Source organism: Drosophila rhopaloa, unplaced genomic scaffold (assembly GCF_018152115.1).
Source record: "Drosophila rhopaloa isolate 14029-0021.01 unplaced genomic scaffold, ASM1815211v1 contig_2, whole genome shotgun sequence".
Classification (NCBI taxonomy): domain Eukaryota; kingdom Metazoa; phylum Arthropoda; class Insecta; order Diptera; family Drosophilidae; genus Drosophila; species Drosophila rhopaloa.
This window is the reverse complement of record NW_025335083.1, coordinates 19,018,519-19,042,928: the sequence shown is the minus strand read 5'-3', so window position 1 is coordinate 19,042,928 and position 24,410 is coordinate 19,018,519. Positions and strand designations below refer to the sequence as shown.

General features: G+C 39.3%; 5 protein-coding genes across 7 annotated transcripts; 1 reads left to right on the top strand and 4 right to left on the bottom strand.

The window, feature by feature from the left end:
• Nucleotides 1–1,133: 1,133 nt before the first annotated feature.
• On the bottom strand, nucleotides 1,134–5,151 carry LOC108040984 (facilitated trehalose transporter Tret1). Its single transcript, XM_017118726.1, has 6 exons — nucleotides 4,735–5,151; nucleotides 4,208–4,440; nucleotides 3,148–3,822; nucleotides 2,121–2,324; nucleotides 1,551–1,616; nucleotides 1,134–1,482 (listed from the first exon to the last, which is right to left on the bottom strand). The coding sequence occupies exons 1-6, from the start codon at nucleotides 4,790–4,792 to the stop codon at nucleotides 1,261–1,263; spliced, it is 1,458 nt and encodes a 485-aa protein (XP_016974215.1). The 5' UTR covers nucleotides 4,793–5,151; the 3' UTR covers nucleotides 1,134–1,260.
• A 929-nt stretch (nucleotides 5,152–6,080) lies between these two features.
• Nucleotides 6,081–8,540, top strand: LOC108040981 (fidgetin-like protein 1). Of its 3 annotated transcripts, XR_006417615.1 has the most exons (8): nucleotides 6,119–6,310; nucleotides 6,368–6,845; nucleotides 6,907–7,058; nucleotides 7,123–7,214; nucleotides 7,286–7,575; nucleotides 7,703–8,122; nucleotides 8,210–8,394; nucleotides 8,463–8,540. XR_006417615.1 is itself a non-coding variant. In XM_044459795.1 (7 exons), exons 2-7 carry the CDS (start codon nucleotides 6,450–6,452, stop codon nucleotides 8,327–8,329), a joined length of 1,470 nt encoding a protein of 489 aa, XP_044315730.1. In that variant the 5' UTR covers nucleotides 6,081–6,151; nucleotides 6,368–6,449; the 3' UTR covers nucleotides 8,330–8,439. The 3 variants fall into 3 exon arrangements, 2 of the variants coding, with proteins under 2 accessions (XP_044315730.1, XP_016974213.2); XM_044459795.1 differs by lacking the exon at nucleotides 8,463–8,540 and having other exon boundaries at nucleotides 6,081–6,151; nucleotides 8,210–8,439; XM_017118724.2 differs by lacking the exon at nucleotides 8,463–8,540 and having other exon boundaries at nucleotides 8,210–8,439.
• A 285-nt stretch (nucleotides 8,541–8,825) lies between these two features.
• Nucleotides 8,826–22,988, bottom strand: LOC108040980 (fibroblast growth factor receptor 3). The gene is made up of 15 exons (XM_017118723.2): nucleotides 22,337–22,988; nucleotides 13,176–13,416; nucleotides 12,858–12,960; nucleotides 12,416–12,658; nucleotides 11,984–12,167; nucleotides 11,248–11,480; nucleotides 11,146–11,186; nucleotides 10,916–11,070; nucleotides 10,814–10,853; nucleotides 10,470–10,635; nucleotides 10,262–10,416; nucleotides 9,963–10,194; nucleotides 9,778–9,904; nucleotides 9,609–9,714; nucleotides 8,826–9,194 (listed from the first exon to the last, which is right to left on the bottom strand). The coding sequence occupies exons 2-15, from the start codon at nucleotides 13,377–13,379 to the stop codon at nucleotides 8,835–8,837; spliced, it is 2,349 nt and encodes a 782-aa protein (XP_016974212.1). The 5' UTR covers nucleotides 13,380–13,416; nucleotides 22,337–22,988; the 3' UTR covers nucleotides 8,826–8,834.
• LOC108040983 (facilitated trehalose transporter Tret1) lies at nucleotides 15,002–17,506 on the bottom strand. Its single transcript, XM_017118725.2, has 5 exons — nucleotides 17,178–17,506; nucleotides 16,696–16,928; nucleotides 16,501–16,631; nucleotides 15,731–16,083; nucleotides 15,002–15,670 (listed from the first exon to the last, which is right to left on the bottom strand). Exons 1-5 carry the CDS (start codon nucleotides 17,248–17,250, stop codon nucleotides 15,051–15,053), a joined length of 1,410 nt encoding a protein of 469 aa, XP_016974214.1. The 5' UTR covers nucleotides 17,251–17,506; the 3' UTR covers nucleotides 15,002–15,050.
• Nucleotides 22,989–23,443: 455 nt separating the features above from the next.
• On the bottom strand, nucleotides 23,444–23,949 carry LOC108040953 (nucleoside diphosphate kinase-like). Its single transcript, XM_017118670.1, has one exon. It carries the CDS (start codon nucleotides 23,930–23,932, stop codon nucleotides 23,444–23,446), a length of 489 nt encoding a protein of 162 aa, XP_016974159.1. The 5' UTR covers nucleotides 23,933–23,949.
• Nucleotides 23,950–24,410: the final 461 nt, after the last annotated feature.

Genomic DNA, 24,410 nt, shown 5'->3' with positions numbered 1-24,410 from the left:
AACCAGTGGCTGGATGATAATATTTATATATTGCATTAGATCGTAAACGAGCTTAGTTGTACGGCGAAGCAGAACGAGTGGCGTAGATTATAGACCGTTATCATTGCCCCATTATGCTCTGGCTAAATAAGAGCAAAAGCGAATCAACTGTCACAGAAAATAGTTAATTATTGCCCCTGGGTGTTAATGCAAATTTGTTTTTGTTGCTAACCCTCTCCAGCCGATTACAATTATTTTTACAATTTTGTTTACTTTTTCCTGATTTGATATGCGTTCAATGAGAAAAGGCCTCTCTTTACAATGCGTATACGTACTTATTCCACCGAAAAGAGAGGAGCTACTGTAAATAAGCTCTAGTAGAGCAAATATTTGCCCAGTCAAGATACTAAACCCAAACGATTGTCGCGCACTCGCCATTTTTGGCAACTTCTCCGGAAATTTACCCGTAAATTTGGATTAGTCGGTGCCGCGAGTGAATTAAACCAGATTGTTTGCCATGCGAAAGTGATGCGTGCCTGGTGCCTGTCGACAAGTGATCTAAACATGTGAAGTTGGGTGCATTAAAATGATTGCCTGAATGCTCCTAGTACTTACGAATATTGATAAAAATTGGATATTTCTGATCTATCAATAATACCACTTATTGATTTGAGAACTTATTTATTGAGTCCTAAGCAGGGAGTTTTATTTTACTTACAATTAACTTCCTACTCATCTTGTTTTATTAAAATATAATTTTGTTTGTCCGAACTAATTTCATTTAAAAAAAATAAATGTATGTGACAGGCGTGCATCTCATCTTTTCCTATCTAAAGATTTCAGAATATCTTCCAAAACATAGACACGTGTACAAAATATACATTTCATAAGAATATCTTTCTAGACTTCTGTACATTACCGCTAGGTAAAAGCACTTACCGTAAGTTTTATCACAAGATTTGTTCACTTGGAGTTTTATGATGAAAGGTTCTTTGTAGACCGTAACCGAGATAAGACCCGTAACCTAACAACCAAGATTGGGGGTAAACGATAAAGCCCTCAACCAACACATGGTGTTACCAGCCGTTTGAGTAATTAACTATTTCTTGATTGTTCAGCCTCAACTATACCCAAAAAAATGATCGGCTCTTTTGTTTTTTTGTATATCAGTGTTTTATATCGTACATTTACCACTTTTTGTATTCATTTGTGAGAACTTTAAAACTAAATTCGTTTTTAATATCATAAGTAAAACTAACAGTGAGTTAATACTCGAGCATCTCAGATGTGTGTGGAAATGTGTCCGTTGGTCGCCGCCGATCCTTTGGCCACTCCGCCATCGTCCACATATCCCAGCTCACGTTGCACCGCCGAAGGACGTCGATTGCGGGTCTCCGGCAGGAGTGGAATGGAAATAAGTCCCACGAATATGGAAGCGCCGGCAAAGACCCACAAATATAGCACCAAGCCGGGGGCGATTGAGGCTTTGACCGCATTAAATGCCTGCAAGTAGCACACACATATTAAATTTATAAATCTGAGGGCTTCAAGTATTAAGTATTAACACCCACCTCAATCATGCCGAAGAGCAGTAGCCAGGAAACGGCAGATGCCAGTGAGTACAGCAAATCGTGGAGCTGCCAAGCGATTAAAGGTCATTAAATATACGATTAAGTGGTAAAGTGATCATTAATATAATATCCTGTTTAATGCCTCGCTCTTAATTAATGGGTCATTTGAGCTCAATGCTAACATTATAGTTACGTAATTAATAATGGGCAAATTGTCTGCTTGTTTGAACAATTGATTTAAGGAGGCGTGTATAAATTACCAAGGGAGCATAATTTCATTGAAGGAACACAATTTAGAAACTTTAAATTATTAAAATCAAAGGGCAATAAAAATTGAAAAATATGTATATAATAAATCTAATGTAAAAAAAAAAAAAACTAGGTAAGGTCAAAAGGTAGAGGTATTCTGTATTTGGTGAACACCCAAATATTTAAATTAAAACTAAACAAAAATTAAACAAAATAAAAATAATAAAAAAATATATTAAATTGCAACTAAATTTAAACCAGACCGCCAGGAATAATAAACGCAGGTCTAAATAAATTTTCCCCAGAAAGGAAATAACTTACCTTTGTGGGCAAAACCTCGCTGCTGACAACAGCAGCCAGCGGATAAAGACCAAAGCTAACAAAGGCCAGCTGAAGGGCCAGCAGGACAATGGGCAAATAGCGATCCGCCCAACCGCCCAGCTGCCAAAGGTGGCCGTATACCTTGAATAATGCCAATGCCATGACCGCAGCAGCTGCGAAGAGTGACGAAAGGCAGAGCAGGAGCTGCAAACAATATTTAAAACAGGAAATAAAGGATTAGGGACTAATTTATGTTAGTTGTAATCTGCGTTTCGTTATTAAAATGGCAACATGATGTTATCCCTTTACATTTTCGAAAAATTTCAGAAAATTGACTTAAAACCTGCACTTTTAAGGGTTTAACTTTTCTTGCAGACATTTTAAAGTGGCATACTTCTAAATGATTGTGGTTTAATTCTTTAAAAAACAGTATTTTCAGTTTGCTTTGTAATTTTGGGCCGATTTTTCATTTCATTTTCATAACGCTAACCCCTTTTCTATTTTTCGAAAAATGGCTTTGCAAAAAAGGGACAAGAAACTGCACTTCGAATCCCATAACTTTTCTTGCACATATCCCATTTGAAAGTGTCATACTTCTAAATGATTGTGGTTTAATGCTCTAAAAAACTGTTTACTCAGCTTGATTTGTAATTTTGGGTCGGTTTTTCGTCATTTTCTTTATGCTGAATTTCCGAAAAATGGTTTTGCAGAAAAGTGTCCAAAAACTGCACTTCTTAGCCCATAACTTTTCTTACAGACATCCGATTTCTAAGTGGCATACTTCTAAATAATTGTGGTTTTATTCTCTAAAAAGCTGTATACTCAGCTTGATTTGTAATTTTGGGTCGGTTTTTCGTCATTTCCAAATTTTCGAAAAATGGCTTTGAAAAAAAAATGTCAATAAACTGCACTTCTAAGCCCATAACTTTTCTTGCAGACATATGATTTTAAAGCGGCATACTTCTAAATGATTGTGGTTTAATTCTCTAAAAATTCCCTTATATTAATTAATTAAATGCACACTTACTTTGCGTGGCAGACGGGGACCCAGGAGGCGGGCGAAGAGCGCTCCGACGCACTGGGCGCTGGCCAAGATTATATAATTGGTTTCCGGGGAGTAGCCGGTGCGGCCGAGGAAATCTGCAGCGTAGTTCAGCTCCACAAAAACGCCACTCAGCTTGGCGCACACGGTCAGCAGAAAGCTGACGAAAGTCAGCCGGATGATATATCCGTGCGACATGGGCGTGGAGCCCACATTCTTGTCCTTGCTCCTCAGCTCCGCCTGAAACTCGGCCAGTTCACTGATGTACTCCGGTTTCTCGCGATCGTCGATGTCCCGGATGCCTCGATACCAGCGCAGGGACTTCTCCAAGCTAGCCACATTATTCCTGCGCAGATAGTAGTGCGGACTCTCCTGCACGAAGGGGAAAGTCATCGTGAACACAAAGGATACCGCACAGCCCACGATGTTGACCAGATCGTAGGGCATGTAAAAGCCCAGGACGAATCCTATCAGGATGCCCAGCGTGCGCCACAGTTCGATGGTAAAGGTCAGCAGTGCGGCTTTCTCTCGAGATTCGGCAATTTCGTTGATAAAAATTGGCAGGACCACAAAGGCGGCGCCAGATGCCACGCCCACAAACATTCGGGAGGCGTAGATGTGGACTATGTCGAAGCCAAAATGGATGCAGGCCCAACCGGACTGGAAAGGTAGTGGTTATCTGTTTATGCTCGCAAATAATTCTTAAATTAAATTCTTAAAAAATACTTTAAATTTGTATTTATAGATATCAAAATCAAAATTGCTTGTACTAACAAACAAGTTTGGAAAAGTGTAATTTTTTTGGGCAAAAAAGGAATCCCCCTTAACAAAATATACAATTCTCTAAATTTTCTTTCCTTCTGTTTTTCCCTTTCCAAAAACTTTGTTAGCTTAAGAACTGCAGAGCACATTGAAATATAGGAAAAACAACTTTAAAAAGTAAACAATTACTAATTCTGTTCGTTTTCATCATTCCTGAATCCTCATCATAGCTTTCAGCTAAATACCAAACAAAAGGCATTTAAGGCTACGTTTTTTAACTCACAATTTGAAGCAGTCCGGAGCAGATTAGCACGGACTTGGGCCCAATCCTTAAGGCCAGGACTCCAGAGCACAAGGCTCCCATGGCGGCGCTGAGGAAGAGGTATCCCGTCAGCCAGGCAGTTCCCGCGGGATCGGTGGCCTCGTTTAAAGGGGTATCCCGCTCGGACTCATAAAGAGCCATGTGCGCCGGAGTAATGCCAAACATTAGGCCAAAGTTGAAACACAGAACATTGCCTGCGAATGAGTATATTCGATAAAAAAAATATATCTTAAAATATTCCATTAAACATCATATAATGTACAGTCATAACTACTAGAACTATATTTTTTTTTTCACTGAAATAATTTGCAACGGAATTGCGTGATTGGATTATATTTTCTATCTGTATTTGAATTTTATAACGTAACATAAGAAAAAGTTTAGTCAAATGGTTTTATAAAATGATTTCTCAGAAAAATTTGTATTTCTATATTAGATGATTTGATTAAAGTTTGTAGGAAATGGAGTAAATAACTTGAAAAGCTCACCTAGAGCCGTGGCAACACTCTGGATGGCCAGGCCACCCACTTGCTTTGGCAGGCACATACTGATGTGGTCTGATGGAAGAAGCTCCCTATTCCAAATCGCAGGGGAAGGTTTCCTTTTGCGAAGAGCCCTGGGAAAACACCTGCAACTTATTGCACCGACTGCTGAACTGAGAATCAGTTAATGGATGCTGCTGGGTATTTATGGCCGTGGGATCGGGGCCGTTATCTCGGCCTCGCCGGAGATAAGGAGCCTACTATGCGCCACCGAGTTGAACTCCTATCCACAGGCCACTCACGGCCGGTGAATGTGTCCGGACGTGTTTTCGTATAGTTGGCAGTTTAAGATGGGCGGGATGAGCAATATGCAGGTATATATTTGCCCAACGTGAGCATACAGACCGATTTGGTGATAAGATCTGGGAACGTCTGCCTTGGCTACTATTTGTGTGTATAGTGAAATACCAGGGTGGCTCACAACCCAAGCGAATGGAATGTGATTTAATCAGGTCCAAACGAATCAATTAATAGCAATTGACCATTAATTGGGAGAAAAACTTTTTATCGAAATGCTCAAAAGCTTTAGGGCCATCAAACAAAAAGCGGTGCTCAATAAAGAAAGTATTAAATTAGTGTCTCTTAATGAGTTTAATTAAAACAAGTATACAGTTTTAAAGCAATAATTTTAAACTCGATATGAAACTGGCTTGAAACCTATCGATAGCGATAACTGGGATCACTGCTGTGCCAAACTTGACTGCTACGCCACCCAAAGCATCTAAAAGTCTCTGGATGATATTTAATTTGTTTAGCAAATTCGTTTTAAAAATATATTGAAACAAATCATTAATAATTACTAATAATTCAAATGTTACCTTACAAAATGCATTTATTTTACGTTGACAAATAAAGCGCAAAACAAGTCATAATAATGTTAACCGCAATTTTTAATGACATTATGCTTGAAAGCCAATTAAACAGTACAATAAAAAACTAAAATAAAAACAACTTAATTGCGCACGCTGAAACCAAAACAACGGTAGTCAACTCATTTGGTAATTCAAAGTCATTTGCATCATTTTAATACAATAACAGAATTTCCATACACATTTTGGTCCATTTTGGTTGATTACCTACCCATGGTTGGCTTTAATGTAATTAAAATGCTTATTGATATTCTCCGCTTATATTCAGTGTTATTTCCATCAAACATTAACGGCAAGGAAAGCATAAAATAAAAGTCTATCAGTAATAACAAAATGAAGTAAAAAAATATTAAGCCCTCACAAACCCTCATAAGGGTTAACAGGAAATCGATAACGATAGTAGAGATCGTCAATGTGAAGATACCGACTGCTACGAAACTCAATTGACAGCTGATTTTCTTTGGCCGCGAGTTTTTGTCTTACTTTAGTTACAGGTAATTAATTTGTTTTGAATTTGACCATAACATGACCGATGAGATTTGGACCAAACAATTCGCCGCCTGTGAAGACACTTTCAAATCAAAGGAAGCCTCACCTAGCCAAAAGCAGAATGCTTGGCGCCTTCAAACGCTTTTGCTGTGCCAACAAACCAGGTTAATTTGCATTAAATTTTAAATCACAAAGGATTCACGTTTTTTTTTTATATTTAGAATCCTTAGCGACTCAAAATACTATGCTCTGCTTAATGAGCACCAAGACAAACTGCAGAAGGATGAAAGTACGAAAAAAACAATGGCAGCACGCGTGAATCGATGCCAGCAAAAAATAAGGACGAGTCGCAGGTCTTCTTCGAACATTATTTGCGCGGATTACATTTTCGATGTGCCCCAGGATACTGCCTTTGAACCATCCTGCAGGAGCTCCTACGAGAGCTGTCGAAGTGCAGACGTGACATCCAGTGATTTGCAACATAATTGCTTGAAAAAAAAAAATTCCAATCTTCACATGACCAAAAATTCGGTCAAATCCAGCCCGGTCCCAGAGCCATTATCCAAGCCAAATTTCCCGGAACCAAGCTCCAAGTCAGAAAATGGGCACAATAATCATCAGAGCTTACAACCGAACTCATCCCAAAACGGCTTTGGTTTTCGCACAGCCCGGGAGCAACTCATTTTAGACGACTTAAAGGTTTGCAAACGCAAGTTCCGTCGCATAAAAAAGCCATATTAATTCCCCTTTAACTTTACAGAAAAATAAGCAACAAGGAGCAAACGAAAGGAGCGCAACCAGTGAATCCCCATCCGAGATGATGAACTTTAGAAAAAAAACGCTTGGAGGAAAACGTACAGTTAGTTCGAATTTCGTATCGCCTTTGCGACAGAGTGAGAACTCGAGCAGCTCGTAAGTATACAAGTTCCACATTTCGCAGAGGAAGCCAACTACATATTCTATTAAATTTTTTTAGCTCCCTCAACGTTTCGCCCACCCTGGCCCACTTAGATTCCAAGATGGTAGATCAAATTCTCGGCGAGAGCATGCACGATTTTAAACCGGTTGGTAAGTTCTGTGATGCCTTGTTTAAATCGATTCATAATTTTAATTCAAACATACATTTATTGGTACTTTAGCCTGGGAAGATATTGCTGGTCTGGAATCTGCCAAGTCCACATTCCTGGAAGCTATTATTATGCCCCTACGTCGCCCAGACTTGTTCACTGGAGTGCGATGTCCACCTCGAGGCGTTCTTCTATTCGGCCCACCCGGCACCGGCAAGACACTTATTGCCAAGAGCATTGCATCCCAGGCCAGGGCAAAGTTTTTCAGCATCAATCCCTCTAGCCTGACCTCCAAGTGGGTTGGCGAAGCGGAAAAGCTGGTTAGGACATTGTTTGCCGTGGCCGCTGCACATCAGCCAGCTGTATGTTAAACATTCCAGTCCATCCTTCAGATAATGCTAAGGCTTCTCAAACTAAGAAGCAATGTATAAGTTTAACATGTTTTCCATTATGCTAATACTCTGCACTTGCATTCTCTTTTATTTTTAGATTATTTTCATCGACGAGGTTGACTCCCTGTTGTCAAAGCGTTCGGGAAACGAAAACGAGAGTACTCTGCGCCTGAAAAACGAGTTTTTAATCCATTTGGATGGCGCTGCTAGTAATGAGGAAATTCGAGTGCTGGTAATCGGAGCCACAAACCGACCGCAGGAGTTGGACGAGGCGGTGCGTAGGAGATTTGTACGCCGATTATACGTCCCACTTCCAACAACAGAAGCCCGTCAGAAAATCATTGAAAAGATAATTCGACAGGTGAAACATAGTCTCAGCGGTTTTGAAATAAAGCAGCTGTCAGAGCTAACCGATGGCTATTCGGGGGCTGATGTGGATTCCCTGTGCCGCTATGCATCGATGGCACCCCTTCGGGCGCTGACACCCGATCAAATGGAAACTATTGAAACGCACCAGGTAAACATTGCTGAGAGTCTGAGGACGTTTTGCGTAGAAGTTTCATAAAAGCTCGCCGTTTTTATCATTGTCACATTCCATTTTTAGTTGCCAGCGGTTACTATGGAAGATTTTGAGCAAGCTTTAAGGGTCATATCCAAAAGTGTTTCTGCGGAGGATTGCAAACAGTTTGAGGCCTGGAATGACGTATATGGCGTACGACATTAAAAAAGAGGCGGAAAGTTTTATTTTTTGTATTTTATTAATACTTTGATGTAACGCATGAACGCAAAGTAAAGACTAACAAAATAATATGAAATACAGTTAATTTCAATCTATTTCCATTGTTTTAAACTCACAGCACATCAAAATTACGTTCGTATACAGCAGACTTTGAGGCCTGTTTAATGATCTTAATTACCTTAACACACAGATCTTAAAAAGCGAAAAACTAACGGATATAATCGTAGGGATGTAAGTTTCTACGAAACTAAGCCGACACTCTAATATTTACTGACTAACCACACACTAAAGTTGCACTTATTTCAAAATTTTGTTCCGGCACATTTTGAACTCTGCATTATGCTCACACAGACGGAGATATTTGTACAGTAAGGAAAGTCGAATACTAAAATACACTTATAACAATTATCGAATAAGAACATCTAAAACAAATATCGATTTTAAACTACATTACACTGGTAACAATTATCTCTGGAAGTAGAAGTTTAGTTTATTCCCTATTCTCATTAATAGGCGGAAAGACGTAATCATCACTCAGACAGCTGATGTCCACGTAGGTAGTCTTTGGACTGAGTACCCTGTACAGGGCGTCGAATGTGGGTCGCTCCTCGGGCTCCTCCAGCCAGCACTGCAGCATGATGGTGTACACCTGCGGAGTGCAGATCTCTGGCCTCTCCAGTCGATTTCCCGCCATCAGGAATGGGATCAGCTCGCTGTTGCTGATCGTTGGATATGGCGAGGCGCCCAGGGTGCCAATCTCCCATAGCACCACTCCGTACGCCCAGATATCGCTCTTGCTGGAGTAGACGTTGTCGCGAATGGCCTCGATGGACAGCCATCGAAGAGGGAGCTATGTAGAAAGACATCCAAAAATAGTAATTGTAATTTTGCATTAATCCGATTTATGACAAGTTCGGAAGCAGTACTTCCATTAAAATTTATTTTATTTATTGAATTAACTATAATTTTAAGAAAACTTTTATGCAAACAGTCATAGCTTAGTCTTTTTAATTGATAATAATCTAATAATCAAAGTTATTTAACCTTGTAATTTGATTTGTATTTAAGTATGATAATGGTATAAATAGTACACCACTTAAAAACACCGTACACCGTATTTAATAAGATACAATATTGTAACTATTTATATATTCTATTTGCATGACATATGTATTTTTCTTTAGAAATGTCTTTCCTTTGCTATCCAAGGTAACAGAAAAACCTTAAAAGAAATCATTGATTCTGCTTGACCTACTGCACTCACCTTTCGCGTCCTTGTATTCGTATAAATTCCATGCCTTGAGAGTCCGAAATCAGAAATTTTCAGGGTCTTATTGCTATCAATCAATACATTGCGAGCAGCCAGGTCGCTTTGAATAAGGAAAATTAATTAAACCCTTTTAAAATCAAAAGTGTTCTTTAATTACACATACCGGTGAGTTATCTCCTGCTCTTCAAGAAAACGCATTCCATTTGCAATTTGCAAGGCGAAATTATGCAGCTCTTTGTTGTCCAGTATGTAATCAAAGTTTTCATCATCCTCCACAATGGTGTAAGTGGCTATAAATAAGGAAACAATTGCCAACTCTTTTCTAACTGAACATTTCAAACTGCATACTTTCTGCTAACGATGAAGGAGGTTGCCGGGGACAACAGGTAGTTGCGTTAGAGTTTTCCGATGGCAATTCAATGGTCTGGCTAGATGCCTTCAACTCGATGTAGTTCACGCTTTGTCCTTTCGGCGATGAAGAGCCATTGGCCCTGGGTGAAATTGGTCTACAGGTCGTATAGTTGGCATCCCGCTGCTTTATTTTGCCAGCCTCCTGTCGCACAGCTCTCAAATAGGTAAGCTACAGAGAAATTAACATTTGTTTACCATTTACCAAAATTATTAAAACGAAAGAGGCTTGTAATTACCAAGTTTCCTTTGCCCACGTATTCCATGATCATCAGGTATGGTGCCTTGATGGTGCAGCAGCCCAGGAAACAGACGACATTGTTGTGGGTGCCCACACCCTTGAGCATCTCAATCTCGGCCAGAAACTCGGCCACCTCATCCGCCTTAGGATTGGCTGTCGAGAAAAGTTCGTCTCTTGCTCTCTTCTAATTTAAATAGTGTACTCACGTTTTAGTTGCTTCACTGCCACAATAGTGGTGCCCCTCATCCGGCGCAAGTTAATGGCGGTGGCCTCGTGCACTTGACCAAAGGCTCCCTCGCCCAACATTCGCCCAATGCGGATGGCCGAGTGGGGAACCTCGAATATGTCTGCCAGTCCCAGGACCTGCGATTTCTGAGGAAATATTTATGATACAGACTCAGTGATTTGCATACAAAATTCAAAAGACTTAAATGGGAAAGCTATCAACAACAGGAAAATAATACCAAAAAGCTTAATAGTTGAGTGGATTTTATATTAGGGCTTTGTTCAATTTTACATCTTGCCATCAAGGCTTACGCAAATGACTAACCTCCACATACTTGTCCACATAGTTTACATTGTCCTCCATCCTGAAAGAAATAAGGACACCCAGGATTAGCAACTTGCTAGTGTCATGGCTATTACAACTCACTCGATGGCCGAGGCGGCGAAGGTCTGGATGTAACTCTGCTCCTGTTTTCGCAGCTTGGCAGTTGTTTTGGCCCTTCGGCGCCGCAAGAGCAGCATAATCAGACCAGCCAGGATAATGGCAATTAGCATGCCGCTCATGACAATTATGGAATTGCTCTACACAGAAAACGATTAACAATATAACAATAATAATAAGACGAGAGCCTTAAATAAATCTTTATCCCAGCTTACCACACTGTCACCTTCTGTTAGCAGAACGGGATTGGCAGGCACTTTACGAATTAAAAATTGGAAAATTGATTAACATTACCTTGTAACATGGAACTTACTCACCTGGCACCTTGATGACACTGCGAGGCCCTTCGCAGCCGGAAGGATCGATGATGACGGCCTGAAGGCTGAGGGAGGCCTTCTCCTTGAGCTGCGTTCCCAGCTTGAGCTTCATATTGCCCTCAAATCCCTTGGGAGTTGGCCTGAAGTTCAGCTCGCTGAGTTCGTGGACGCGGGTCAGCAGATGCTTCAATACCCCGCCCCAGGGAAGCGAGGGGTTAGTCTCCTCATTGATTCTGCAATTGGAATGTTTATAATGGAGTTTAAATCAATTTCCATAAAATAAACACCATACCACATTTGTTTAAAATGCTATTATTATTGCCTACATTATTGGGCTTTATTGCCTTTTGTAGTGCTAATTCGTCAATCATAATCATATCATTAATAGCAGTTGCATTTGTATGTACATATGTATATACAGGGGTGGTCAAAAGTATTTGCACAAATTACACGTACTTACTCATAAGAAATGTGCAAATACTTTTGACCACCCCCTGTATGTCCTCGATATTTTCAAACGAAAAGAAAGTGCAGTTTTTACTTTGTCGATTAATAAATAATTTATAATTTAAAATAAAGATGAAAGAAATAATTACGTATCCGCACTGAATGTGGTATTTTTTTAATGAGAAATGGTTTGCAATTATATTGTCATTAGCAATGTTGGTGGTTGTAATATAATTTCTTGTTAGAATTAGGGCTTGTCTAATCTATGATTTTCACTGCAAGTACTCACTTCAATTGCATTTTGTATTTCCTCAACGTCTCGTGCAAATGAGAGTCCTGTTCCTTGCGAAATTGCTCACTGGCGAGGATCGAGAAGTTGATGCTGATGGTGTCGTTACTAAGCATTTTGGCCACGGCCAGGACCTTTGGCGGCGTGGGCGCCAATTGGCAGGAGCACTTGCCCTCCAGGCACTCTTTTGGGATTACATAACATTTATAAATCAATTAAAAGCTGGTTATTTTTGGAGTGCCTTGAAGATTTACCAAAAACCGCAAAAGATAAGTTATTTAGATGTAAAATAAATAGGTAATATTAATAATTCTGTTAAAAATAAACAATTGCTGTCAATGTTATTTACTAATGTTATTTACAATTATGTAACATGTTGAGAACTCCTTGCGATTATTGGTAAGCCGAGCTTTCAATCCTTTGTGAACTCACGTGGAATAAAGACGCGGGCGGAGCGTCTTACCATCGCGTTGGAGGTCTCCACAATGACCTGGTACTGGCACCCAAACATGTAGTTGCAGTCCACCGACTCCACGTTCAGGCTGGGATTAACTGGCAGTAAGACGAGGTGCGGCTCTGGACTGACCTTCTTCTGCTTAATGCCGTACTCGCTGCACGGCGCATCCGGACACCTTGTATTATTCATGGCGCTAACGAGGACATTGTAGGATGTGCCTGCAAGCGCGGGATAACCAGACCCGGTATGATAAAAATCATGTTATAATATGAAAATATTCATTTAAATTGAATTGTAAGATCCACATATTTTTATTTAATAACAAAATAATTCTCTTCTCTCAATAGCATGATTTTTTTAAAGTTGAAAATGACATCTGAAAAAATATTATATTTATTAAAAAAAAACATTGCTCACCTTCCGGCAGGTTGTCCTGCCATCGCACCTGTAGGCGTGGGATTTTTTCCATGTATAGAGTTACGTTAGTGCTGAGCTCTGTGATTTCGCCATCTGGAGTGGGCTGCAAAAAACAAATCAAATTAAAAAAATCAAAAAGATAACTCTGTTGTAACGATACTCGAAAGAACAGTAGGGTAAAGGACAAGTTTTCAAACATAAACATTGAATAATAACTTTAAAGATGTAATGCTGATTTATGCTTCATATTCATATACTTTTTGACTTTCAATTCCGTCCAAATGGTCTAAAAGAAAGGAATTATTGTACTGTACTCACGTTTAAACGAGTCCTAGTAATGGAATCCGATGCCTTTAAGCTGGGCAAACCGGTAACGTACCGATGCACTTCCATTTGCATACTACCCGGGTCCAGTGATACCATTGTGGTGTTTTCCCCAGAATCAAAGCCCACGGCATTAGATGCCCCCACCAGCAGGAAAAGCACCACTATCCTATGTCGAATGGTGTTCCAGTGATGCATTCTGATGGGAGAGTCTCAACATAATTGTCAGCGTTTACTGCAAAAGGACAGAAATTCTATTTAGATGCGAGATATTAATTGATGTAAGTTTCTTTAAAACAAATGCAAACAAGAACGTATGATCAGCGTTTCTGCAACTGAAAGACATTTCAATAATATAAATTGTCGATAGAAATATATAAATTGAAAGCAAAGTTACAAAGGGAAAAATGTAGAGGCACATGCCATTTGCGTTCACCCCTTTTCACTGTATACTCTGAAATGCGCACTCAAATGAAGACACTTGATACTACTGCAAACATAAATGGAGTATACAGGCAGGTGGGGATGTGGTGCACAACAAATAAATTTAAATTGTTAACCGCTCTTTAGACCGGCGAAAATTCGTGAAGCATGTTTTCGCGTATTTTGACTCACAACTCATAGCCAAGTTAGTTAGAAAATGCGAGCATAATATTTGTGTAAGAAACTGCACTTTGTTGATCTTAAAAGTCAAGGCTTTCAGCAAAATCAGTTAAATGTAAGAAGCTCTTAAAGGAAGGGTAGTACCAAAAGTAGTTGACTCCACTTAGAATCAGTTGTTTACCAAACAACGAAAACAAAGCGACACATTTTCAGATGATTGCACATTAACCGTGCAAGTGTCACATTCTCTCATTCTTATCGCTGAGTTCCACGTGTACTTGATTTACAAGCCATTATCTATGGTCAAGAGGAACTGTCTAATTGGTTTTATTTGGTCCACACCCTCTTGTTGCAGATGTCCTTACATTTAATAAAGTTTCTTAAATATTAATAAATAATATAACAAATGATTAAGTCCCTGCAAAATATTTTACTCTGCACAGTTCGCAAATTATAAATAATGCAAAGTACAAGTCAATGCCTATTCATGATCTTATCGGTATCGCAATTGTAATCGTGGTGATTTAGCAACTTGCTCTTTATTAGTGCCTGAAATCTATAATATAATCAACGACCTATTCCAAGAACCCTTGAATTTACAAAATGCAGTCTTACGTCTAAGACAAAATAATTTAAGATTGTGGTGTTGTACACTTTTGCTGATTAGATTTAGAGAAATATTTAAGAACTGATAATTTTCAAAAAGAATATGTTTTACTTAAATGTATTATATATAAATTGCATGTTACAAAAAAAGTGGTCTAAAATCCCCAACTGGATCTGTTGGATCTAAAAGCAATTAAAATTGCGCAGAAAATCTTCTTCTGTGAGGGTGATTCTTTTTTATAATTATCTGGTAAGCCAACAACCTCCACAAACAAAATCTTTTTTGCAGACCACTTTTCCATTTGTAGTTCTCTCCTGTCCCCGTAAAATGTGGATTTTTTCTGTCTTACACATCCGTAGCTTGTGGGGATTACGGTGTGGGATTATTAATAAAAAAAAAAGAATGCCAACAAAGCTAATTGCCTGCACGACATTAGCTGATGGCAGGTGTGTTGACCCAGAAGCCAGTAGTTGGGTCATAAATCAAGCGCTGTCTGCTCCGCTTCTGTTTTTTATTGGGGGCTCCTCCCATGACTGCTGTTTCCAGCTCGGGCCACAAGTGCTTTGTTTTGGTTTAACGCCCCCACCCGGGAAAGAAAACACTGGAGAACTTGGTTACTGCTTACTACATATCTGAACTTTATTCTCTAGGAATGCAGATTAGTCATACATGGAGCGACCCTTGGTCTCCTCCAGACAGACCACCACATAGAAGAGGCAAATGACGCTGACGACGCCACAGAACCACATGGTGGCCGCCAAACCCAGGTGAAACATCATCAGCGGGAAGGTCTTCAGCGAGGTGAAGGCGAAGAAGCTGAGGCACCCCAGACAGAAGCTGGTGCCCACCGACCGGATCTTGTGCGGCAGGATCTCCACCAGAACCACCATCGTCACCGAAATGACGCCCACATTGGCTATGAAGATGATGAAGGCCATCAGGGTGACGGGCAGCCAGGCGGAGAAGGCCGACAGGTCCACCTTCTGCTCCTCCGCATAGAAAGCGTACAGTCCAAAGGCCGAGGTGCCAATTCCACTGCCCGCACACGAGACAATCAACAGGATGCGGCGACCATAGCGATCCACCAAATATATGCTGGCCAGAGTGCCAAGAATCTGGACGGCTCCAATGATAATGGTGTTCGTGTTGGGATCCAGTTTGGTGTGCACCGCATCGAAGATGTTGGACATGTAGTTGTTGAAGGCAAAGGTGCCGGTGAAAATGTTGGCTATCATCAGAACCAATCCGGTGGCCAGGGCTTTTAACGAGCGCTTGGTAACTGCAAGGATTCGGGTTGAGTATCCGCATCAATTGAATGTGCAATAGCAAAGCGGCTTACAGAAATCCGAGAACGACAGGCTATTCTTGTCGGAATCTTTGTCCTGCTGCTGGATGGCCAGTCGCATCTCGTCGAACTGCTTCTGGTAGGCCCGCTCCTCCTCCTTGGACACATTGGGACCATCGCAGCGGCGATAAAAGCGAAGTGATTTCTCCGCCTTCTCCACGCGCTGCCACCTAATCAACTGCTGCGGCGGCTCCGGATACCGGGTGGCCAGGATCACGTACAGGACGGGCAGACCCACCACAGCACAGGGTATCACGTGGTAGGCGATGTGCGAGGACACCACAAAGCCCACCAATATACCCGTGTTCATGGTGAGGGTGAAGAAGGAGCACAGGCGTCCACGAATGCTGTCGGTGGGAAATTAACGTTGCAATGTTTGCGGTCAGTGAAAGTCAATGTGGCGGATAACTGTTTTCAAATGCAAATTTTACCATGAAAAGGTAATAAATCATTTCCACGAAGTTTTGTGCTCTTTTGCCTGCACAGTTATATTTTCCACAAAGTTCCGTGCTTTTCTCTTTTCAGAAATTTTCACCATAGCTCAAAACTATGCAGTAAATTAAAATGTATTTTAATGGTTTTAATTTTTTCCCATTAAAAAATAGTATTATATATACAGAGGAATGTTTTTCAGTTATATGCACAAGTTAATTACAAATATTTTCCATAATTGCATTTCATGGAAAAGTTTTACTGACTTTTAATTGTAAGCCAAAGTAGCTTCCATCGAAGAGATTTTTATTTATTATTTAATATGCACTTACCTGTTGTCAGCGATTTCACCAATGAAAATGGGCAGCACCACGAACATGCCGCCGCCAGTTAGGCCGGCACACACCCTTGCTACATACAACATCTCGATGCTCTGGGCGAAATAGAACAGGAACCAAATGCACTACGGATCGAGGAGGAAAAACACACATTATGCCCCGATCGAATTGCACTCCCGTAAAACTCACCGTGTGGGGCACGGCCAGAGCGTAAATGGACACTTTGCGGCCGAAGCGGTTCATGAGGTAGGAAAACGAGAAGTTCCCAGTAATTCCGCCAATACTGATGACGGCACCCAGCCAGGAGGCCTCGTCCACGTCGATGGAGAAGGACAGGGGCGTCTCCGCGGGGGACAGGAGCTTGGGCAGCATGGGCGACAGCCAACCGAGGGCGATGCCATGGCAGAAGGTTATCAGCGTGGCTACGTGGAGAACATAGATCAACGGATGACATCATTTAACAACAGGGCGAATCAACAGCTCAAGTGGCTCATTTGCATAGGCACGCGTGAAATTTAATTTTCACCCATCAACTTTGTGTCAAACTTTTTGTCCCTGAATCCCATTTACGCCAGACCAGTTCTTTGTTCACAACATGACATGGATCGGAGCAACCGAAACTTTCCACTCGCCAGTTGAGCCGTAAATCCGTCTTATCTTCATTAACATACCACTCAAAGAGACCCAAAGTTGGCGGCGAAACTGTCGCTGAAAGATGCCCGATTGGAATACGTTGAGGAACATCTTGGCACACGGTGAATCCTCTGGTGAATCCTTTGATATGAACTAACTAAGCGTACTGCTCCTAACTATTTCTAGATTGGATCCTTGAATCTCTGATATCACAGTTGGAGAGCCTCAGTGGGGAGGTCCCTGGTCCTTCCTAGGTTGCCTTAAAGGTCTTGCGTGTAAATTTCAAACACTGGTTTACTTTTTCCATGCTCCGTGTCCTTGAGGGTATCGAGTTAGCCTGAACAGAGCAACTCTTGTCCAAAAATGACTTGTGAAATAGACTGCGGAGCTCCATTTATACCGTATTCGTATCTAAATCTGTGGGTAAACATATACTATTTCATCTAAGAAACAGTGAACGATTACGCAGTTTGTGGGCCTGGAGGCAGCTTCAGATTACGGGATTCATCACGCCGACTGTCTGATTCTCTGGGTGGGCGGTGCCCGGAGCTGTTACTCCGTAATACCGGGCAAACAACAATATCGTAAATCTTCCGGACTGGCATCGCGTCATGTCTTGGCTCGCATGTGGGATATATGTACTTATATCCCAAGTTCACGACTTGTTGGCAAACGGAACTAAGTGGTTAAGATTCGCTTCAGTTGTGACGTCGTCTCTCGGCTGAAGTTATGTTCTTCGCTCTGCATTGGATTCCCTGACCTAGGTTTATTTATTTGCACTCTAAACACTATTTGCGTAGTTTAAATAACAACACGCGCGCTTTTAGGACGTCCGTTAATGTATAATAGAGACACGATGGGCAAACACTTTGGGGTGACACTGTAAAACACACACACAGTTAACACAAACAATTTCATGAGGTAAATTATCACAACTGCAGAAAAGCAGCAATCAACCATTAACATACTTACTAATACCATCATAATTTAATTAAAAGGCCATTTCATACAAGCTATTTCAATGGTATTTCCTTACAATTTGCTTTGTATGTGAACTCTGGTTGCATGACATTTACAAATTCATTGACCCTTGTATTTTAATAATCTTATTTTCAATAATAAAGTGAAGCTCGCATGCTTCCTGTGCGTTAGGTAATAATTAGTAAACAAATGACTATAGCAAAAACGTTCGAGGGTATTATTATTAAAAATATTCTCTACAAAACAAAAACGTTCAAAAGGAATTTCTGTTATTTAATCGGTTTTTCTGGGTTTAAATTTAAGCTCTTTGGACTTTCCGCCATTTATGTGGTAAATTTTATAGGGGTCACTTTGATAAACATGTTTTCAGTTGATTATCCTTGGTGTAGATAACAATCATAATGCTTGGTTGGAAGAACTATTTTATTGCGCTAGATAATGATAATGATTCACTTTGGTTTTGTTAGTCAACAACTGTTGACTATTGCATTATGTCAAAGCAGCAGCAATATATTCTACATTTCCAAATTTAGCGGTTATTTTTTGAAAAGGATATTTTCTATTTTTTGTATAGAACATAACAACAATGTCTGTAATCAAATTTGGTCGATTGCATTTTGAATAGATAAGAATCAAATGACTGGCTTCTTTTTTACTGCCCTGATAAAATGATGATGATTTAGTATGGACTTTGATTGGTCAACAGTTTCCGATTACAGCTGATTTTGGCTTTTCACTCGGCTCAAAAGGGAGCCATTAAATATATTCACTTTGGCAGAATGACAGACACATTTTATTTTTATCCAGTTAGGGAAACCAAGTTCCCCACATTTCTGACATGCTCAATAAGATGACGCATTCCAGCAATTTTGGGTGGCAAACAAAGGCCAGATAAGAGTTTGTAAGAGAAGTGGAGAGGGTTGCAGAAAGTTTTTGTTTAAAACCGTGTGATAAGTCCAAAGAACATTGCAATCAATATCAGAAACGTGGTGAGGCGGAGAACCCAGATTTTCACATATTATACGCCTTAAGTAAAGCTTCTTGATGGCCGTGTCACCCTTTTAACGTGGGGTAGGTGCCCCGACTTCGATTCTGTCCAACCACCTGACACACTAAGCTCTTCTAAGGTGGCGAAGGCCAGACCAAGACGAGGGTTACTCATAAATTAAATGCCTTGTATTTTAATCAATTGATAAGTTTCCACAAGTGTCAGGCGCAGCCAACTTAAGGCCAGCAAACAAACTGGAAATCCCCTTAACTTTCGAGTTATGCTGAAGTCAGCATTACCATTTCTTATGTAATTTGGTTTTTTGATATGCCAGGACAATGACAAAATTATGAAGGGTTTGTTGGTTTATTCATGTAAATAATATTGAATATTTCTCGCCAATCACTGGACTTCTATTTATACTGAGAGAGACTTAAAATGTCTAGTTAACCAAGATCAAGTATTCAATTTACTCTTTTGCCATATGCTTTAGAAGTACAAAATGAAATATATATATGTATTACTGACAAGAGCAACGACTTTAGGCCCTTATCTCTACTGTTGTTTTTTACCTGAGACTGGGGGCCCACATATGATACGAAATGTGTGTAGAAATTCGCTGCTCTTGGTTTTTTGGGTTCGATTCGAATTTGGTCGCGTCATTGTACGGGCTTTTTTCTAATCGTTATCGCCCACTCGATTTATTGATAAGTTCAATTTGTTTTCCATTTCACGGCAACTTGAACAATTTGTTTTGGTTTGCCGATTTCGATGGGAAAACGAGCACACAGCTTTTAGCAGCCGCAGTCCCAAACTAAATAATGTTTCTGTTGCCGAGGTCTAAATAAGAATTGCTCATGGGAGAATGATAAATTTAACAATTATGGTTATTTAAAATATATTCTGGTTTCTTTCGTCCTTACAAAATAATAAATAGCTAAATTTGGGTTTTCTTCGGCTATTTTAGTGCAGACTTTGAATGATAAGCTGCCAACAAACGAAACAACCTTAAGTGCTCAAAATGGACTTTACACTTGAAATGATTGTGTGGTGGATGGTTTAACTGGTTGAGTCCAGATATATGTATGGCCATATAATCATTTTTGGAAAATCCAAATAATTACTGAAGTATATCAGCAATATACCTGTGCCAATTAAATTGTGACTCTCAATTCTGCAGTGGTCAATGGTTAGTGTTGGGCTTTATTACTAGTAAAGCTCTTTAAAAAAAATCGATCAGTCGCTTTAAATATATATAAATGTAGTTCCAGAAAAAACGGTCTAAATTTATACAAACATCATATTGCTTGCATAAGTAAACCAAGTAAGACACATTCAATGGATTTCCAGCTTAGTGAGTCAGAGAAAGCCTTTGTGTTGTGTAACGTTTAATCAATCGGTATTAACTCTTAAGCCCTTGTCAAATTTAAAAGCGATTATTAATCGATGTCGGCAACGGTTGTCTTGCATTTTAGAAATCAATTATTTAGTAGCCACTGCTAAAAAAAACTGTGCGCTTTTTAAACTTTTAAACTAAAAGTTTCAATGTTCCTGGAATTGTTTGCCTAATGGGGCAGCCTTTTAAAGCTTTCAATGTCTGTGTCCGATGACATCTACTCGTATAATAATTGATGAGATACTACTACGACCATCATTATATACAACCATTTAAGTGTTTTTGGGAGATAGTGCAGAAAATACACCAGAGAAAAAAAAAAATGTGACAACAACAAAAACAGAGAGGGAAAATTTAAGTTATGACGTCTAGAAAACATCTGTGTGAATTTGTTATTTATCGGGACCGAATCGTTTTGAAAAACGTTCGATTTTTACTTTAGTTTATGGACTTTGAAAAAAGGAAAAAACTTAAAAGTGAGTTTAATAGAAAACGGTTTTATCGAAAAAAGAATCCTAGAAATTACATAAATTAATTTTTAAATATCTTTGACGGCAGTCACTATCATCACCGCATTTAAAAGGCTCCTAGTAAAATATATAAATTTGTGTTGTTTAAAATGATTTTAAAGAAAACAAATTCAGCTACCTTAAATAAATAACAATCTCAATCATTAAGTAAAAGAACCAAATTATTTTGTTTATCAATTAAAAAATCTAGTGTGTATCAGAACTTTAGACCTTTGTTTTTTGTTGCTTTTGAACATGTAAACATTTTAGCTTATTTTCTTTTCAAAATATTAACTTCACCGACTTTGTAATAGTTTGCTAGAAAAATGTTACATGAAAATAAGGGCAACAATTTTTACTGACACCAGTTTAAAAAAATTCTTCAGAAGCCCAAGCCTTCCTTAAGACCCTGTTTAAATTATTTCAATGAGGAATTGGAGGGAGAAAGTATTGGAATTCAAATAATTAAACCGCATTAATTGCCATGTTTGAGACAAATGCCACAGAAATTGCGATGGGTCTTTGTCTCTCAGCTGCCATTATTTATCAATTGCGGCGCGTGTTGAGGTAGATTAAATATGGCTACTTAATCATGTGCAGGACATATATATTGATTCTGAACTTGTGTTGTTGTTTCCCCATTTGTTGACCATGCTCTCAATAATAAATAACATGCTTTTAAGCTGTAATAAAAAGCAGAGGTAAGAGAAACCCCTGCCATGTGTGTGAGCATGGTAAAATAGTGTGATAATTTTTAGTTCAATAATAAGTGGAGTAACTAAACTGACAGAATATATATACCGCTATGTACGACGCACAATCATAAATGCTGTGTGAAAATGGCGACACTTTGCTTATCACTTAAAGTGGCCGCTGCCGAATAGAACAAAAATTGGAAGCCGAAAATGGAAAAATAACCGTGGCACAATCTAATAAAAATTGAATTACCCCAGCGCCCCATGGATCGATGGGGGTAAATGCCATATATGTACATAGGTACATTGCCCAAATATTTTTCGCGTTCTAAAAGTGGGCGTGAGCTTTGGCAATTACCTGGGTATCGAAAAATCAACGCCCCATCTAGATTGATCGGAGTCAACTGGAATATCAATTGCGCGATGCGTGCCGCAATTGAAGCGATCATCAATAACGAACGATAAAAATAATGCACCGAACAAGGGAAATTACTAGGGAAGTTCTGAGAAATTCCAAATGGCTTGTGTACCCCCGAAACAATGTAGGCTTCTGCGTTATCTAATCATTAACTTCGAAGACTCAAGCCCAGATACTGATTCAATTTGCCTAATTTTATTTGGGACTTACCATTAGCGGTTCACTCGTCTTCGCTCCAGTATCTTTTGGGATTGTTGACTTTTCAGCTGATAGCTTCGGACGCAACCATTTCGAATTTTTGTTTACGTTCAACACTTTCTTAAATATTTGTTTTCCCCAACCCCTATACAGTAAACATTCACTCGTCGAATTTTTTGTTTTGTGGGACTAAAAAATAACAAATACCAAAGAGTTGTAGGGGGGGAGGGAAATAGATATTCCAATACACAGCACTTATTCGGACTGTTTGCGAATTAATTAAATTTCCGTTTGTCCGTTTACACTTTCATTCATATTTATTTGAAATTATATTTCCACTTTTTGTTTACGCTTAGCTATGTATTTATTTTTATACCTTTTTGGATTTTCATTCAAAATGAACAGATTTATTTGACACTTCACAGATGCAGATGCTTGTTTTTGATTTCCGTTTCCGGTTCACTCACACACACCTTGTATGCACACAAATAGAAATTCGATATTTGCGTTGTAAATTGCATTTTCATCAAATTCTTTTATTTATTGATGCAGACAAATGCGCGCCAAAAAATTCTGCAAAATGGACCGAACAGATTGTGTTAGCAGTACATGAGGAAAAATTACGTAGCCGACGTGTGAACCGAGACACATTGAAGCAACAAGCGTTGGCGGCGGAATGATAACAATTGTTAACTGCCAAGAGTGGTTCTGCACTTACTGAGAGCTTTTACGTGAAAGCTTCAGTCTACGCGTTGTTCTCTGGTGCCGAAAACTTATGTTATGTTTGTGAATGGCACAGTCAACGTCAGATAAGTGAAAAACTTTTTAATTTAATTTTAAGCGAAAATAAAACTAAGCACAAATTTTTAAAATTAAGTAAGTCTGACAACTGGTACGATTTTATGGCTTAATAGGAAAGCCTTTTTAAGGTGTAGTTCCAATTTTAAAATAGGTCCAACTCTTTTCAAAAATTCTAAGAACCAATTGAATAATGAATATTTCTTATTACTTATACAGAATAATACATATTAAACAACATTTTAATATTTGCAAAGTTATAATATAATTTTTATACAATAATTTATATGTGAAATAATATTTCTAATGAAAAGAAAGCGGTTATTCGCAGATTAAGTTGGTAAAGACTGGGGTCCAGTCGACCAGTTCCTCATCCTTGAACCAAATAGCGATTTCCTTCTCGGCAGTTTCGACGGCATCCGATCCGTGGACTACATTGCGTCCGACATGAAGGCAGTAGTCACCGCGGATGGTTCCGACCAGCGATTCAGAGGGATTGGTGGCACCCAACATCTGGCGACCGGTCTTAATCACATGCAGACCCTCCCACACCATTGGAACCACTGGGCCGGAGGTCATGTACTCGCAAAGTTCCGGGAAGAAGGGTCGCTCACAGAGATCGGCGTAGTGCTTCTCCAAACAATCCTTGGTTGCCCAGCTCATTTTTAAGCCCACCAAATGGAAGCCCTTCCTCTCGAAGCGATTGATGATCTTACCAATGAGTCCGCGCTGGACTCCATCAGGTTTGATCATAATCAGAGTGCGTTCCTTATTGGCCGCCGTTGCAGCGCAAATTATGTCTTTAAACATTTTTCCCGATATTTTCATTTCAGTTATAACAATTGAAAGCTTTTGCAAATATTGATAGGTTTTAGTTTATAGATTTGAAGATATAATAGACTTTAGAAGAATGATAAAAATAGTTAAGCGTTTTTAGGCATCAGCCTAAAAAAGTAGAACAATTGAACTGCATTCAAAGAACAATTGAACTGCATTCAAAATATTGAACACTTTGCACATTTTAAGACATAAATATGTGAATATTAGGCAGTCACTTTTGAAACATTAATTTTTTATTTACATGTACATTTTTTTTGGTTTTCCCTTTGAAGCTAATAAAAAAGGTTATAAAATATTTTGAGCCCAATTATTTTGCTGTACCAAATTTTAAATTTTACCGCCAATGTATTCACCAAAAAATTTTAGTATGGCAATGCTGTAACGTGGTGGTGGATTGAAACAGCTGATTAGGTGGATAGACAAATAAAAATATCTACGTTGCCAGATG

What these genes read in the sequence shown, in the direction of transcription:
- LOC108040980 (XM_017118723.2), bottom strand. Translation starts at nt 13,379, where the DNA reads ATGCATCACTGGAACACCATTCGACATAGGATAGTGGTGCTTTTCCTG. An exon ending in CGCCCGCGTCTTTATTCCAC is followed by an intron (nt 12,168 to 12,415) that starts GTGAGTTCACAA and finishes TAATCCCAAAAG; the next exon opens with AGTGCCTGGAGGGCAAGTGC. An exon ending in CAGTGTCATCAAGGTGCCAG is followed by an intron (nt 11,187 to 11,247) that starts GTGAGTAAGTTC and finishes TAATTCGTAAAG; the next exon opens with TGCCTGCCAATCCCGTTCTG.
- LOC108040984 (XM_017118726.1), bottom strand. Translation starts at nt 4,792, where the DNA reads ATGTGCCTGCCAAAGCAAGTGGGTGGCCTGGCCATCCAGAGTGTTGCC. An exon ending in GAGTGTTGCCACGGCTCTAG is followed by an intron (nt 4,441 to 4,734) that starts GTGAGCTTTTCA and finishes ACTCATTCGCAG; the next exon opens with GCAATGTTCTGTGTTTCAAC. An exon ending in GCGAGGTTTTGCCCACAAAG is followed by an intron (nt 1,617 to 2,120) that starts GTAAGTTATTTC and finishes ATCGCTTGGCAG; the next exon opens with CTCCACGATTTGCTGTACTC.
- LOC108040981 (XM_017118724.2), top strand. Translation starts at nt 6,183, where the DNA reads ATGACCGATGAGATTTGGACCAAACAATTCGCCGCCTGTGAAGACACT. An exon ending in TTGCTGTGCCAACAAACCAG is followed by an intron (nt 6,311 to 6,367) that starts GTTAATTTGCAT and finishes TTTTATATTTAG; the next exon opens with AATCCTTAGCGACTCAAAAT. An exon ending in TCATTTTAGACGACTTAAAG is followed by an intron (nt 6,846 to 6,906) that starts GTTTGCAAACGC and finishes TTAACTTTACAG; the next exon opens with AAAAATAAGCAACAAGGAGC.
- LOC108040953 (XM_017118670.1), bottom strand. Translation starts at nt 23,932, where the DNA reads ATGTTTAAAGACATAATTTGCGCTGCAACGGCGGCCAATAAGGAACGC.
- LOC108040983 (XM_017118725.2), bottom strand. Translation starts at nt 17,250, where the DNA reads ATGTTCCTCAACGTATTCCAATCGGGCATCTTTCAGCGACAGTTTCGC. An exon ending in ACTTTGGGTCTCTTTGAGTG is followed by an intron (nt 16,929 to 17,177) that starts GTATGTTAATGA and finishes TTCTCCACGTAG; the next exon opens with CCACGCTGATAACCTTCTGC. An exon ending in CTCTGGCCGTGCCCCACACG is followed by an intron (nt 16,632 to 16,695) that starts GTGAGTTTTACG and finishes CTCGATCCGTAG; the next exon opens with TGCATTTGGTTCCTGTTCTA.